The sequence below is a fragment of the Gymnoscopelus braueri genome, assembly GCF_963280865.1.
Source record: "Gymnoscopelus braueri genome assembly, chromosome: 7".
Lineage (NCBI taxonomy): Eukaryota > Metazoa > Chordata > Actinopteri > Myctophiformes > Myctophidae > Gymnoscopelus > Gymnoscopelus braueri.
In genome coordinates, this window is record NC_137608.1 from 35,168,387 (window position 1) to 35,184,671 (window position 16,285).

Here is a 16,285-nt window from a genome sequence, read left to right on the forward strand (position 1 = left end):
AGTTTGTTTTATAATTCTTTGGAGCGGTTTTTAGTTAGTTTAATTTATTTCGGTCATAATTTCACATAACAGCTGTACATACAATAGAGGCACCAAGATATTTTTTAAGCCAAAGCTTATTATGCACACCTTATTAACATATAGATTATTTAACACATAATTTAACACATTAGCAGGTGTTAGCAAGCCTGACATTAAGATCAAGGATGATGGTTACTTTATCGCAGCCTCCTTCCGTACAGTGATCTGTTCATTGTATTCACTGAATAAGTCCTGCTTCCACGGACAGTGCTCCTCATACAGTATGCTCTGCTGTTCACAGAGCACCCACTGGCTATTTGAACCACTGTGGCAGTTGTTCTCAACTGAATTTGTTGGCAGCCACATGACCAAACAGTAGACAACACAGTGTTCTCATATCCGAGCCGCCCTTAGTGTTTCCACCCGCTTTTGATGAAACACTGCCTTATTATATATGTGATTGATGGCAGCATATTTAAAATAATGTTCCTTGACTGCAAGGTTTCATTTGTTCATTTTACACAAGCACAACAGCAGTCCATTATTCACACTAATATCCAGCGTATATCTCCATGCTCCAAGCTGTGTAGAGCCACTTCCTGGAACCTGTGCATCTGATGAGTTACGGCAATCTTCTCTTACACCTCTCAAATTGATCGAAGCGTTATAAAACTTTTCCAAATAAAGCAGTCTTTACCATTGTTCGTTTTCGGGTTCTACTTTGTAATACTTTTTAAACGTTTAGTACTTTTAACCCATCACCCTTTGTTGATGTGCGTATGTTTACGTCCGCCTTACTGCAATCTTATAACTATGGCCACAGAGAATACTCTACTCCAATTGGAGGAGGGTGTGCGTTCTGGCCTCGGTCTCAACACTGTTCCAAAAACAAAAACATACGCATAGTAAAAATGGTACTGTATTACCGGCTATTTAACACTCTCAAAGGTTATCCTTAAAACAACATACATTTCAATATAACGTATATACGAATGTGATATTATGGTAAAAGACGGGACTATTGTCGGCAGGGGAGGCAGTACTCCACAGAGGTCCTCAGAGTGTGTACTAACCTGGTTGGAGTAGGCCTGCGGGGCCAGTTGCTTGTATAGGGGAGCCACCTCAGTTGCCAGTTCTTGAAAGTTGTCCTTGAGTTTGTCCTCCTGATGACCATAGTATTATAATAATAAACAATTAGTTTACGGTAGTTTACTAGTTGACATAAAAAAATACACAATATCCCTCTGCTCCCACAGTACAGTCTACGTTAAGTATTCATAATTCAATCTCAAAGCTTTCCTTAAAGATAGACAATCCAAAAGTGATGTACTTGGAGTTGCTTGTAATTCATACATTTAGAATAATAAGTACCACAAAGATAACTCTGACCAGTCTGTCTTAATGCTAAAAATAAATTAGATTACTTATATTTGCTCTATATAAGCCTTCCTACTGTCTGTCTCAATAATGGGAAAAAGCTGAATAGACTGCCATCTTTCTTATAAAACTAATACTCCAGAGATCATGGTGGGCTATTTGTACCTCATCAGGGTGCTCTCCTTGCAGTCTGAACTTGCGTGGGATTTTACTGCGGGCATATTTGCAGCCGTTGAAGTACATGCTCCAGGAGCAGCCAAAGGAGAATGAAGCGCCACAAGTTTCAGGGTCCTTGCCTTGGCACGCACACGTACGACTGCAGGGGGCAACAGCGAGACATTAACTTCATTTCTAAGTACAACTTCAATGCCATCTATCATTTACTTACTGCCCCTGTAAAGTGGAAGTAGCTGACATTGCTTGGATTGCACACATATTCCACAGTACTGGACACATTCACAACCTCTGACCTCCGGTATTTTCATTTAATTGTTTTAATTCTTGGTTTTATCTCTAGTTTATTATTACAATTATCTCTAGTTAATGAATGGGGAAGCATTTATACTGTTAACATTGCATTACTTACGTAATTTCTGTAATTTTCTTTCCTAATTTAATTAATTTGAAATACATACAGTACGGTATAATTGTGAAGAAACGTTAAGGATAACATCAAACATTTATAGACTAATTTCCACTGTAGTCCTAATTGATAGGCCTATGTATATATACAGTACGCATAAGCACAATCATGACAGGGGTCAAGCATGAAAAAACAACACCTGAGCAATGCATGTTAGTTGAAACATGAGGTAGCTTCAGTGTCTTTGTCTTGCTCAAGGACACTTGCAACAACTGGGTTTGGACCACTGGCTAGCTGTGTAACCCCAAAGCTTTCCTCAAAACCCGACTAACCAAGGTGATTCCCTTGTTGCTCCTTCAGTACAAGCAACAAGCTCACCGGCACAAATAATGATAGACAACCATTCAGTTACTCCTTTCCATTGTCATTTCTACCTAAACCAAGGCCAAAGCTTTCCTTGAAATTATACTACCCAGCGACTTACTCGTCATTGAGACCACAGCGCCGGCTGGTGGGGTTGCCGCGTTTGGTGATGGATTCGCTGAGCTCACGGTACAGCTTGTCACCCATGTTCTTCGGCACGCCCTCCCAGGCCATGATGAGGATGATGATGACAGCATTTTCACAGCGGTGGCCCGCACGGGGACGCACCAAACACATCAGCTTCTCCGTCTCGTTGGCCCTACGGATGACCTGAGGAGAGATGGTGAGGTGAACGTTTGCACATACGCACAATTTAAAACAAGAGTCTAAGAACGGCGTGGCTTCCATGTGGCTCTGGGACTTCATGTGGCCAATTCATCTATGATGTCGGTACATATCCATATTTGGACAAAGTTTCAGCCCGATTTGAGTTTTGACCTTCACTATCAAATTCAAGTTTTAAGTTAAATATATGAAAAAAAAACATCATATGATTGATTGATTATGTTTCATTTAATTTCAAATTCACATCAATATTCATATCAATGATAAAACAAAACAAAACAGAAATGTATTTATGTATATGTAAAAACATACAATTCGAAGAGTTACTTCCTTGGCCTATACAAGCCCAGTGACTGTGTGGTTAGAGTGTCCGGCCTGAGACTGGGAGGTTGGGGTTCAATCCCTATTGTACCTTCTTCTATCAGTACATTCTGTAACCACCAATCTTATACTATTTTATCTTATTTCTAATGATGGCTCATAGAAAACCTGAGATCCCAAAACTTTTGTTTTTTTGTTTGGTTGATGTCTTTTTGAAGTTTACCTGTGAAAATCCTGGTCTTTCCCAAGGCTCCGTATATTATTGAACTAATATAGATTTACAACTAAACACTAGACACGGTGTGTCCCCATGTGTCGAACGCCATTTAGAGCCTCACTAAAGCCATGCATTGGTCAACGAGGAAGTATGCAGGGACGCTGAGTGAAACAAAACAAAGTTTAAAAAACCCAACACCACAGTGGGTCTCTATAATGAGGAAGTGACTGTCTTATTTTGTTTCACCATGGCTTATTTTTTTTAAATCTGTTTGGATGTTTTCTGTGGATACCCGTTGGATTAGCAGAGTTCTGGAGGATCAAATGTATACATATTCACAGCTCCCGCTAAATGATGTGAAGGTACTGTAAAACTCCTTTAGAGACATTTGGATGTGCGCGAACGCATATAAGTGAGTGAGTGTGTGTGGTGGGGAGGCTGTAGAGTTGTTACAGAGACTCACTGACCCCCTCCTGTTTTACTGTCAGGGGTGGTGAAAAATACAGCTAGGTTTCCCTGTATTAGCTGTCATTACACACTTGATCATTTGCACACAAATACACACCACATACATGCACGTGTCTGCACTTAATGCAAATACAAGCAAATACATACATACATACATACATACAGTATGTGTGCGTGCAAACACACGCACGCGTACACACACACACACACACACACACACACACACACACACACACACACACACACACACACACACACACACACACACACACACACACACACACACACACACACACACACACACACACACACACACACACAATTCTGTAATCAGACATGCAAACAGCCCTGAGGTGAAAAAGGTGACAACATATTGTTTTCTTTCAGGTCAGGTGTCACAGAATTGCCCTATTTGGGTTCAAAAAGGTGACTGTAGCTGAAAAGTGACACTTTTGCATTTCTGTGTAATAGGCTCTGTGTCTCTGTGTGTGGCAGATGTTTTGAATTCGTAAAGCCATTAGGAGTGAGTGTGTGTGTGTGTGTGTGTGTGTGTGTGTGTGTGTGTGTGTGTGTGTGTGTGTGTGTGTGTGTGTGTGTGTGTGTGTGTGTGTGTGTGTGTGTGTGTGTGTGTGTGTGTGGGGGGGGGGGGGGTTGGGGGGCTCTAGAGTTGTTACAGAGATTGACCCCCTACTGTTTTACTGTCAGGGGTGGTGAAAGGAACGTCAAGCTAGAAATCCCAATTAAAATCTGGTTAAAGATATTAGACCCCGTTAAAGAACCCATCTCCCTCTATGGTTGCGAGGTCTGGGGTCCCCTTGCCAACCAAGAAGGTGAGAAATGGGACAAATACAAAACGGAGGCTCTGCACGCAGAACTCTGCAAATCCATCCTCCGCACCCAATGGTAAATGGTAATGGCATTCAGAGCAGAATTAGGATGATACCCACTCATTATCAGAGTTAAGAAGAGAGCATTTAAATGTTATAACCACCTAAAAGAAAACCTTCAGGGATGCCGCCTTAGTCAGCTGGTGCAGGGACTCTATGCACAAGCACAACTACCAGACAGAAAACCCACTGTACTAAACCAGATTATAAGACAATAACCCAAAACCAAAGTAAATGGAATGCTAATTGGCCCTAAATAGAGAATACACAGTGGCAGAATACCTGAGAACTGTGACTGACCCAAAACTAAGGAACGCCTTGACTAGGCACACACTCGGTGAACACAGCCTTGCAATAGAGAAAGGCCGCCAAAGACAGACCTGGCTCCCAAGGGAAGACAGACTATGCACCCACTGACACAAAATATGGACGGGAAACACTTTCCACCACACACTTTCTACACTTTCTAACCGCCTGCCAACTATACCAAGACATCAGAGACACATACTTCCCACAGATTACAAGAGAGCTTGAAAACATGACCAATGACAAAAAACTCCCATACCTGCTGGGAGAAATACAACAATGTGCAAACACAGCAGCAAGATTTGTGAACTGCTGTGACAAGAGAAAGTTATGCAATGGAATACAACCACCTTAAGGACTACTAACCACTATGGGTTTTACTGCACTATCTGTACAGAGTGGACCTCATACATAGACCTACTGCACATATGAATGGAGCTGCTACACATTGACAAACTTTTTTGAATAATATTTAGTTTAGGAAAGCTGCTGCTATTTGTCTAAAAAATAGACTGCAAAACCCTGAAAGATTGCTGCTACTTGTTTCAAAAAGCTTTATATCAAAAAAGCTTTACACCAAGCTAACCTCACCAACATGTATATAAAACTATTTCTAACAGCCCGTTTTTCCACGTTGCAATGTGACATAGCTCTGTTTACCCCTACCAACTGTAAATACTTTCCCCAGTTTGTTTCTTAAATTGTTTTATTATGTTTTTGACACTTACTTTGGCAATGTAAATGTATGTTTTCTCATGCCAATAAAGCTCCTTGGGGGTTAATTGAAGGGAACACACCACACATTCATGCACGTGTATGAACACATAGGCACATATGCAAGTACACACAGATATCTAGTCACACAAGGAGTAGCTCAAGCTGCAGAGCATTGCTTACTGTGTACAGCCAGGATCATACATTATTTTCCCTATGTAACTAACTGTCCCCAATGGGACCACCCACCACCAATGCCGAAACTATGCAGATGATGTTGTTGTTTTATGTTGTAATGTCATGTCATGTCATGTCATGTTATGTTACTCACCCACTTAGCAATAGGACATCCTCGAGAGCTTTTTCCCTCCTTGCCGGTGTACACCACTTTCTCAATTCGGATTGCATCCCCCTTCTCTCCATATCTACACAGGGGGGAGAAGGTATGCTTGTCACGTGTACTGAAATACCTCAGCCCAGAAAACAGATTATTACATGCTTTCAATATGTGGTTTCATACAGAGCACTTCTTAAGTATACTGTTGAAGCACGAGCAGACAATTATTCGTTCATTCAATTTTGGACAAGATTCTATCAATCTATTTGGTACTAGACAAAACTGTATGATTAAGTGGCAAGCAATATGTCACTGAATGTTAACTGGTGGCTATTTGGAATTGTATCTTCAGTCTGGTAGCAAGCTAATATTTTATTGCCAACGGTAGCCAAGGTACTGTAAGCTTCTCTACTTAATTTGTAAATACGACTTACAAAATGTCACTTCAAAGTGCATATTTTTTCTTTTCTTTTCTTTTTTTCTAAATCAATCTTTAATGTTAATGGAGGACAAATAATAATTAGCAATAATGGCCTATACTGCATGTTGTGGCCCCAAACACTTGAAATGTTACTGGCTGCCTCGGATTTGGATGCCACTTGACTTGTATTTGTTAACTCCAGAACAGGCCAACCTCTGTGGCCAACCAACCCCAGTAGCTGGTTAAAGAGGACAGTTCTCATGAATCTGTTGAGATTCACAGAAACACGGGAATACATGCAAACGCAACCCAGCAGGTAGGCTTTGCTTCATTTAGTGTTGCTTGTAAAACACTTTGAGTTACTTTCTATCTGAAAGATGGTATACAAATAAAGCTTAATATAGTTTAGCATTTCATTTAATTAATACACATTGCCACCACAACCACCCCCAGAACAACAACCAGTCTTAGTCTTTGTCTCTTTCATGCGTTTCATGTTTGTGTGCAGATAATATGTGAGCTTTTGTGCGTATGTTAATATTTGTTTCATGTGAATGTATACCTTTTTCTGTTTGAACAAATATCTGTGTGTGTGTGTGTGTGTGTGTGTGTGTGTGTGTGTGTGTGTGTGTGTGTGTGTGTGTGTGTGTGTGTGTGTGTGTGTGTGTGTGTGTGTGTGTGTGTGTGTGCGCGCGCGCACATGTTGCATCTTGGTATGTTCGAGTTGCCTGGAGAGAGAGGAGGTATGTATGAGGAGGGTGGTGATTAGTGTGTATTGAGTATTTGTGTGTTTGTGTGTGTGCACATGTTGCATCTTGGTATGTTTGAGTTGCCTGTGTGAGTCTGTAAGATGTTCTCTTCCATTACTAACCCTTTCTTATGCTTCTCCACTACCTGTCATTAAAAGAAACCATCATCCCTGAGTGGTTCTGGCATTACCATGAACACATGGGATTCAGGCTGAAAGGGACTCAACCCTGAGGTGGATAAGAAAGTGGCAGAAGAGTGGGCTCTCTCTCCACAGGGGTGGCCTGCCGGGGTTAGGGGTCGGTCAAAGGTCAATCCGGAGGACTACAGAGAGCTTTAGGACTTACGTCACCCTTCAAACAAACAAAAGGAAGAGCCCTAGCCTGGCTGACAACCCCCCCCCCCCAGCCTCCACCTCCGACTCAACCTGCCCCCTCTCTCTGGGGAGAGCTGAGTCATTAATTGAAAATAGTAGTGAAGTAATTGCCAGGGCAGACACCAAACGAAACATGAAGCGCCAAATCCTGCATACTCATTGTTATCATGGGTATTGCATCATTCCACCTTTGTTGAATGTATTTACTGAAGCTACTTAATGTGATGAGGTAATAGGGCTATATGCTGAGTTGTCCAGTTAAGCTCCAATATGAGAGCAGGTGCGCTTCCTCTGATAGTCTCCTTGGCTGTGGGTACTCAGCTACAGTCAATAATTAGTATACACAACCATCAGATAAACAACAAAGACGCAAATAAACTACAAAATTGCTCCTTCTGTTCAAGTTTTAAGGAGCAAAGTTACTTGCATCATGTAGCCCTGTGGTTGCCAGTATGCAAAGGAAACTGTAGCCAGTCTACCTATCTTTCTTTCTTTCTCTTCCCTCTTTCTCCTCCCTCTCTTCCTGTCCCTCTCCTCTACCTCGTGTTCTTGTTTCATATCTTTCATCTTTCCCTAACCTTCCTCTTCTTTGGCTCGGTGTGCCTGCTTGTGATCTGCTGATGATGCTGATATTTCCTCAGTTTCTCGTATTGGATTCTGGGTCACAGATCCCCTGGGGACACAGGCAGAAGAGTGCGCTGCGAGCGTGTGCGAGTGTGTGTGTGTGCGGGGGGGGGGGGGGGGGGGGGGAAATGGGAAGACAATGCTGTGGGAGAAAGAGAAAGGGGGGGGGGGGGCTGAAGAATGGGAAGACAATGCTGTGGGAGAAATAGAAAGCGGGGGAGAGAGGCAGCGCGGTGGTAGGAAAGGTGCTAGTATGATGCCACCTCACAGCTGTGCCTGTGAGTAGGCCCGTTGCCAAAAAAAATGCTGGATAGAGTCAGCTGCTACAACCAACCCCCTACCTTCACACTAGGGATGCTCTAGCACAATTCACTCGCACTAGGGATGCACTAGCACAAGTCACTAGCTGAACTTGTGAATTGCAGCATTTGCTATTTTGCAATTAAATTTCACTTTACACACGCTTCTTACTGTCTTATTGGCAGTGAGTCTATGTCGTCAAAGGACAACTGCTCCCTGCGAGTAAATCCAAAGGTGTCTCTCGCCCCAAAATAGCCAATCTACAAGCATCGCAACACGTTGTGAGCTTGTAGATTGTACATTTTGCAGAATGACACTGTAGGTCGGATTCATAAATGATCATACCTTTATTCTACTGCACTAACGTGTAACCAAGGTGATGTCTGAGGAGAAGTAGGTAGAGAGAACAGGACAGAGAAAGGAAGAGGAAGGAAAAGGGAGAGAAGGAGAAAGTGGGGAGAATGAGGGCAGGAGGAAGACTGAGGCTGAAAGAGGAGAGGAGAGGAGGATTACCTAGTCTCCATCAGGTCTCGTATGGAGGCTACAGTGGGTCCAGATCCTAAGTGATTGTAGTATGGTCCCTTCATCTTTCTCCAGGATTTGTTCTGTTAAAGATACACATAAGTACACATTATGAGAATGACGTGCCAGCTTTGAGACAACTTCATTGACCACATGAATATACTGTAGTCCATTATTCTTGGAAGGAGCTAAACAATGCAGAAAGGGATGGTGGCTTACTCCTTTATAACATGTCACACAAGTATGGTTGCGGGCGACACACACACACGCACGCACACGCACACACACACACACACACACACACACACACACACACACACACAAGCCTAGAGAAACTACTGGAGGTTATGGACCTTAACTGTCTCTCTCACACACACACACACACATTTTCAGACATCTGGAATAGAGTGGGTGGGGACAGTACATAAAGCAGAAGCAGTTTGAGGGAATGATGAATGACTCAGGACTGAGTAAAAAGTGAGAGGGAGGGAGTAAAGTGTGTGTGTGTGTGTGTGTGGTGTGTGTGTGTGTGTGTGTGTGTGTGTGTGTGTGTGTGTGTGTGTGTGTGTGTGTGTGTGTGTGTGTGTGTGTGTGTGTGTGTGCGTGTGGGTGGGTGAGTAATGGTTAAAGAGAGTCAGAGAGAGTCAGAGAGAGTCAGAGGGAGGGAGAGAGAGAGAGAGAGAGAGAGAGAGAGAGAGAGAGAGAGAGTTTCTATATACCCTGCACTTCTCTGTCGCTTAATAATATGAGTAAAACAGAGACAAATGTTTAATACAGACTAATGTTTTGCAACTACTGTTTTGAGCCTTTGATGCCTTTATGGATGAATGTAATGATGAATTTGAACTCAGTTCAAACATCTGGTTGAGCGGAGTCCCTCAGGGCTCTATGCTAGTGTTTTTTCAGTTTTCTGTTATTGTGAGGAAGGTTTTCGCTGAAAATAGCCGATCCACAAGCTCACAATGCGTCGCATTGTGGCTATTTTCCTGAGAAAGCTTTCCCCACAATACGGATGCTGGGGTTTAAGTGGTTAAGACATGATGAAAATAATTCTCATCCAGCTTCTGAAGCAAATGCTCTCTTCTCTCTCTCTCTCTCTCACACACACACACACACACACACACACACACACACACACACACACACACACACACACACACACACACACACACACACACACACACACACACACACACACACACACACACACACACGTATTATGTGAGTCTCTGGTGCAGAGGCAATCTGAGGTCACATTCCCATGATGCTGCAGGGAGGAACTAGGGCGTGGCCCAGCACAGGAAATGCTATGTAGGAGGGGCCAAACCAAACTCCTGTGTGAAAATAGTGTGTGTGTGTGTGTGTGCACGTATGTGCGTGCGTGATTGAGTGGAGCAGTGGTCTTATTATTAAGACATGGTGACAAATTATGCTATAAAATATATGCCTGTCTGCTCAAAGACATTGGACATACAAAGATTGTTTTGTGGTGTGTGTGTGTGTGTGTGTGTGTGTGTGTGTGTGTGTGTGTGTGTGTGTGTGTGTGTGTGTGTGTGTGTGTGTGTGTGTGTGTGTGTGTGTGTGTGTGTGTGTGTGTGTGCGCGCGCGTGCGTGCGTGCGTGTGTGCACGTGCATGCGTTACTATAAGTGTATGTGTCTACACGTGAGTTCACCCATGTCTTCATATGTCCAAACAATCCGGCCTCTGTCTGTACGTATGTGTGTATGTTGTGAGGAGTCAGATTCCATGGGAGTGTTGCGTCTGGGCGTTGACAGAGCAGTGTTACTAGGCTACGCTATGGAGACCTGTTGTCTGGCGGCCTTTGCTCTTAGTAACAGCATACAGCAAGTGTTCCCTACAGCTGCTCTCTCCACCCACTGAGCACCCCCTCTACTGTGTAGGGGACAGCCAAGGTCTATTAACACAGTCCTAAACATTCCAGCCTCCTATAGTTAACACACACTGGCAGCTAAGGGGAAATGATTGGTAAGAATCTCTGGAGGAAGTTGTACATTCAATACCCAATGGGACTATCAGAGATGCACAATGTACAATTTAGGCTTTTATAAAGAGCGACTTACAGTAAGCAAGATAAACACATACATCAAATGCAGAGAGACAGTGCAGTGCCTCGGTAATCTAGCATTGTAGGTAAACCAAGAACCTAGCAACAGTCTAAACAATATCAAATAATAATGCCAGCCATATTATTGCTGTTTGATGTGTGCTATGGCCACACAGACTGTGTAAACAGTTTGAGGACAGTGGAACAGCGTTTCTAAAGCTAGCTCAGATGAGCTATTCTACTCAGTTACACATTACTTATATATTAGGATCGGTGAGAGGTGTCACTTGGTCCCTGGAGAGTACTTCACTGAAGATACAATTTCACACTAGAGAACGTGTGCTCTGCCAAACATTTGATTCATAGCCCAGGTCTTTATTTCAATTATAAGAAGAAGTCTATATGTAAGGGCAGGTGACACTTTCACTTTTTATACTGTACTTAAACGATCTACTGAAGATCATTTTTAATCATTTTATGTTTAAGAATGTAAATTTTTTTTTAGTGTAGCATCTTGTTCTTACACTTCGACACATAACTTAAAGTTATGTAATATGATCCAGGGGTTGAATCTCATTCTACTGTTGTGTTTTTTTACTCTTACTATATTTGTAAGGGTCAGTTAACTGCCTACATGCCAGAGGCCTAGTAGCCCCTCTGTAAGCTAGTAAAATATTTCTCGTACCCCTCCTCTTGGTCCTAATGTTTTCTACTGGCACTGTTCTCCTAAATAGCCCTATACGATCAAAGGAATATTGTGTATAGCTCAGACCTTTGTGTATCAGATTCGAGATTTGTATTGTTACATCTTATATACAAGTACATAAGAGTAATATCCTTTTTTTTTTGGTTCCTCAAAATTGTAGCAGCAAAGACGTGATAAATATTAGAGAATAGCAGCAACAGTAAGAAAGATAATAACACAGTAGTTACATTGGTCATATAGCATGCTTTGAGGTGCTTGAAGGTGCTATGTGTAGGGATGACCATTTGGAGTTATTTTTCATAACCTGTAACCAAAACTCATAAATGGTTAATTATCGGTTAACCGATAGGAATACAATAAACTATTTAGAATGGACGCTTACACCCGTCAGGGCTGCATTTGCGGTCATGAGACTTTTAAAGGAACCCGTCAACCTAATATAGCCAAATGTGGGTAAATGTAATCTTTGGTGAGTACATTAATTGGAGACCATCCGCCACTCTGGCTGGTAGGACATTTTTATTTCATACACGTGCGAGAGGAGCTCATATGCTGTGCTGTGCATGTCGTCCTGCATAGTACATAATTACCTCATCAAACACATGCTTTTGATGTTTGATAGATGAAAAGCTAAAATATTGATTCTGATCATAATTTAATGCAAAGAGTGTTATTCTGGTGTTATTATGTGAAAATACATGATTTTGAAACGAAAATCCCACATCTCAGCTTGCCAACTTCCTGAAGTGCGTAATGTCCTACATTTTTTCCCTTGTGTTTTGTTTACTTGTGCAAGGCAGCACTATGGGCAGCAATCATCAAGCAGTTGCAGCTTTATAACATGGCGAATGCCTCCAGACGTCACTTTTGGGGGAAAGGTTACTTTGCACCAAAACAAATAATAATAACAATAAATTAACAGTTTAACCGTTAGTATTAACCAGCTGCAAATGTCTTAATGGTTACCGGTTGACTGGTCAAACATTAACAACATCCCTAGCTGTGTGCATGGTTCCTACTTCTTAATAGTACCCATGTGTGTATATGCGCACTGCACAGCAAGTTTGTTTAAGGCTTCTTACTATTGACCATATTCACATGGCGGGGATCCCCATCCATGTGAATGTGGTCAATTGGTTGCTTATGATGTGGGTGATGCTGTTGGGGTTGAAACTGATACATTTTCATGTTTTTGTAATGTGTTTTGAGATGAGCCGAACAATACAACCAGTATTATAGGAGAACTCTAGCGCAGAAGCCAGTTGACTCTCAGCTTACTCCAAGTGACCTGGGAGAAGATCACGAGCTGAATGCATAAATGTCAATGTAAATAATCAACTGCGGGTCTGGCCAGTCCTCCGCAAGCTGGTGAGCTCCACCCAGGCAGAGAGTGACCGTGGTCCTTGCTGTCTGACTATAGGCTGACTGAGCGCCCTTTGCACTGTTCTGCTTGCCTGCCAGACCCAAACCGACACAATAGGCCCCTTCTGTTAGCCCTATTGTTCTGATGCTGGCCTCCCTCAGTGCCTCACAGTGTAGCAGACTGTATGCCCTGCACTGTACCCCCGCGCCCAGCCACACACCCTGGCAACATACACATTCTCAGACACACTCACCAACTGTCCAGACAGAGGTGGTGGAGCAGAAGGGCATAGGATCACCTGACAATTCTCCTATGTAAACCAATAGTTATAGTATGATGCTTTTAAATTGCCAGGGGTCCTGTCTCCTGTGTTAATCTAGGTAGACGAGCACGAGCATGTTACATATATATTGGCAGTGTTAGTTGTTACTTTCACTGTGAAACTACATACAATTTGAAGTGGATAAACCCATCCACCAAATGGTATTGTGATCAAGTTTATGGAGGGTGTGGTATTTGGAACGGCATGGATGAATATGGGATGTATGTGTTAGTAAAAGGTGTTACAAGTATTTGGGCTGATTGTGAGTTCATCACGCGCATGCACACGCACTCGCACACACACACACACACACACACACACACAGAAGGTGTTAACAGTATGTGAATTCAGTGAGCTCATTTGTGTACACACACACACACACACACACACACACACACACACACACACACACACACACACACACACACACACACACACACACACACACACACACACACACACACACACACACACACACACACACACACCTGCAGGGACTCACCCACACAGTCGCAGGTAGGGAACTCAGCCTGGGGGTCTTTGGCAGGAGTGTTCAGGAGATTCTTGGTAGGAGTGTCCAGATATCGCAGTGGCGACTCCAGGAAGCCTTGTAGGGAGGGAGAAAAGGGCAGGCTATCCTTGGAAGGAGTGTCCTCCTCAGAATAGCATGTGGTGGAGAGTACTGTTAATCCTCCGTTTGACTCAATCTTCATGCGTTTGGGTAGCGGGGAGTATAGTGAGCCGAAAGGATTTCCCAGCATGCTTTGCTGTTGTTGTTGTTGTTGTTGTTCCAGGAGGGCCTTCGAATACAGGGAGAGAGGCGAGGCCTTCACACTCTGCTCCTCCTCCTCCATGGGGCACTCCACGGAGGCCTGACTCGATGGTACTGCTTCGGTTTGGCTCACTGGCTCGTTCTCCTTGTCCACTTCCATGGACTCCTGGTCAGAGGAAGGAGGTAATGAGCTGGGTGGAGCGGTGGGAGTAGCCTGGGGGAGTGCAGACGGCATGGTGGGTGGCAACGCGGGCCTGTCTGGTCCTGAGTTAGTGCTGATTTGGGACTCACTCACTGTGGAAGAAGGGGTTGATGAGGTCTGCTCCAGAGGCTGGTTTGCAGGGGGCTCTAGGGCAGAGGAATCCCCAAATTCAGCTTCAAACTGTCGCATCAGATCCTCGTACTTGGGGTCCACGTCGGTGAGGCTTGGTATCTGCGAGGTGACGGACGGAGATGTGGAGGTAAGAATTGTTGTGGCGGAGGTGGCGGATGTGGTGGTGGTGCTGGTGGTGCTGGAGGTTGTTACACCATCTTCCTCAGAGGAGCTCACCTGGACTGCAGGGACCTCAACCTGGGGCTGGGGTCCTGTGACAGCTGGAGCTGGAGTGTTTTCCAGCAAGGGAGGTGCAGTGGAAGAGGGGGTCATTGAGGAGTTGTGTATGGATACCTGAGATTGGGCTGGTGCAGGGAGCCCTGCAGCGGCAGCCTGAGTGGAGTTACTGAGGAAGGGCAGAGATGGACATAGCTCTGGCTCTGGCTCAAAACCTAGCGCAAGTTTGGCTAGGAACGTGGCTCTGTCCACTTTGAGGACTGTAGGTTTGGATACGGTGATCTGATTCTGAGGCAAGAAGGTTGGCAAGGAGGCTTTCTGCTTAGTCTTCTTGATGACAATCGCCTTGGGTTTGGGTAGGCCTGCTGGCATAGCTTTAACGCCAGGAGAGCCCTGACTGCTCTTCCTCTTTTTGGGCTCCTTGGGCTCTCGTTTGATGGCCAGAGGGGGCATACCATCAGGTCCCATCTGGGGCCACCACTTCTTCAAGTTTTGGCAGGCCTGAGGGGTCCGTGGGCTCTGAGGCCCAAAGCCAATTGGGTTGTTGGCAAAGAGGTTCCTCTTGTAGTGAAGGTGCTGCTGCAGAGCTGCCTGAGTGGAGTGATGGATGGCTGCCTGGCCAGGAGATAGAGGAGGGCCGGGGTAGTGCTGCTGCTGGCCATTCACCATGCTGTAGTGTCCCAAGGGCAAGTGGTGGCAATACTCCCCAGAGTCTGGTTCCTGCTTGATCGTGGCCATTCCTGGATAGGCCTGGCCCTGTCCCTGGGTTTGACTACTTCCATTCTCATTCAAAGTAAGTTGGAATGGGAAGGGGAGCTTGAAGGCATTGGTGAGCTTGCCACTCGTGTCCCCAAGCAGCTGTTTAAGCTCTGACATTGGGTCGGAGCTGCTGTGGGGTGGTGGAGCAGCAGGGTAGTGAGATTGGGATTCAGAGTTCTCTGATTGAGTCCTGTGATCCGAGCCTGGGCCTGCTCCAGAGCCTTGCTGCCACTGTTGTGGATGGGGGCTAGAGCCAAAGGGCTTGCTCTGCCCTGGGAAGGGAGAGGTAGAGGGTGGGAGAGGGGAGACAAGGGGTGGAGGGCCCTGGGACTGCGGTCTGTGCTGCTCCCAGGGGGACACCTGCTGGACCTGCTTGCTGGGGTGTAACCCTGGGGGGACGGATTGTGAGCGCGAGGTTGAGTTGAGGGAGCCTGGGGAGGAGGACGGGAATAGGCAGGCACCATGGGGCTGAGACAGGAGGTTGTGGGCATGTTGGTGGTGGTGCTGATGGAGGTGACTGGTTAAGGAGGAAGACAGGTCTGGAGACCCCACACTATGGGGGTCAGAGCCAGACAACTGGGTCAGGGCCTCTATGGCGATGGCTGTCTGGAGACTAACATTTTTCTCCTTGGCTATGGAGAGCACCTGGGGAGAGCAGGGGATGGGGGGTTTTGAGCAAGGTGTTGAGCCTGGCTGAGGGACTCTGATTCCTATTTGCTGCTGCAGCTGCGGCTGCTGTTGGGGGTATAGGGCAGATAGGTGATGGCCTCCATTCACCTGCGGGCGGGGCTGAGGGTGAGGCTGCGAGTGAGGCTGCT

At 44.8% G+C, this 16,285-nt stretch overlaps 1 protein-coding gene across 1 annotated transcript in view; it reads right to left on the reverse strand.

The window, feature by feature from the left end:
- The window catches only part of tet3 (tet methylcytosine dioxygenase 3), a 46,784-nt gene that overhangs the window by 9,662 nt on the left and 20,837 nt on the right, over positions 1-16,285 (reverse strand). Inside the window, 7 exon segments of the mRNA XM_080434454.1 lie at positions 1,095-1,184; positions 1,564-1,714; positions 2,466-2,674; positions 5,934-6,027; positions 8,921-8,988; positions 8,990-9,012; positions 13,889-16,285. The exon segment at positions 13,889-16,285 is cut by the window's right edge and continues 691 nt beyond it. Coding sequence (XP_080290580.1) covers positions 1,095-1,184; positions 1,564-1,714; positions 2,466-2,674; positions 5,934-6,027; positions 8,921-8,988; positions 8,990-9,012; positions 13,889-16,285 — 3,032 coding nt within the window.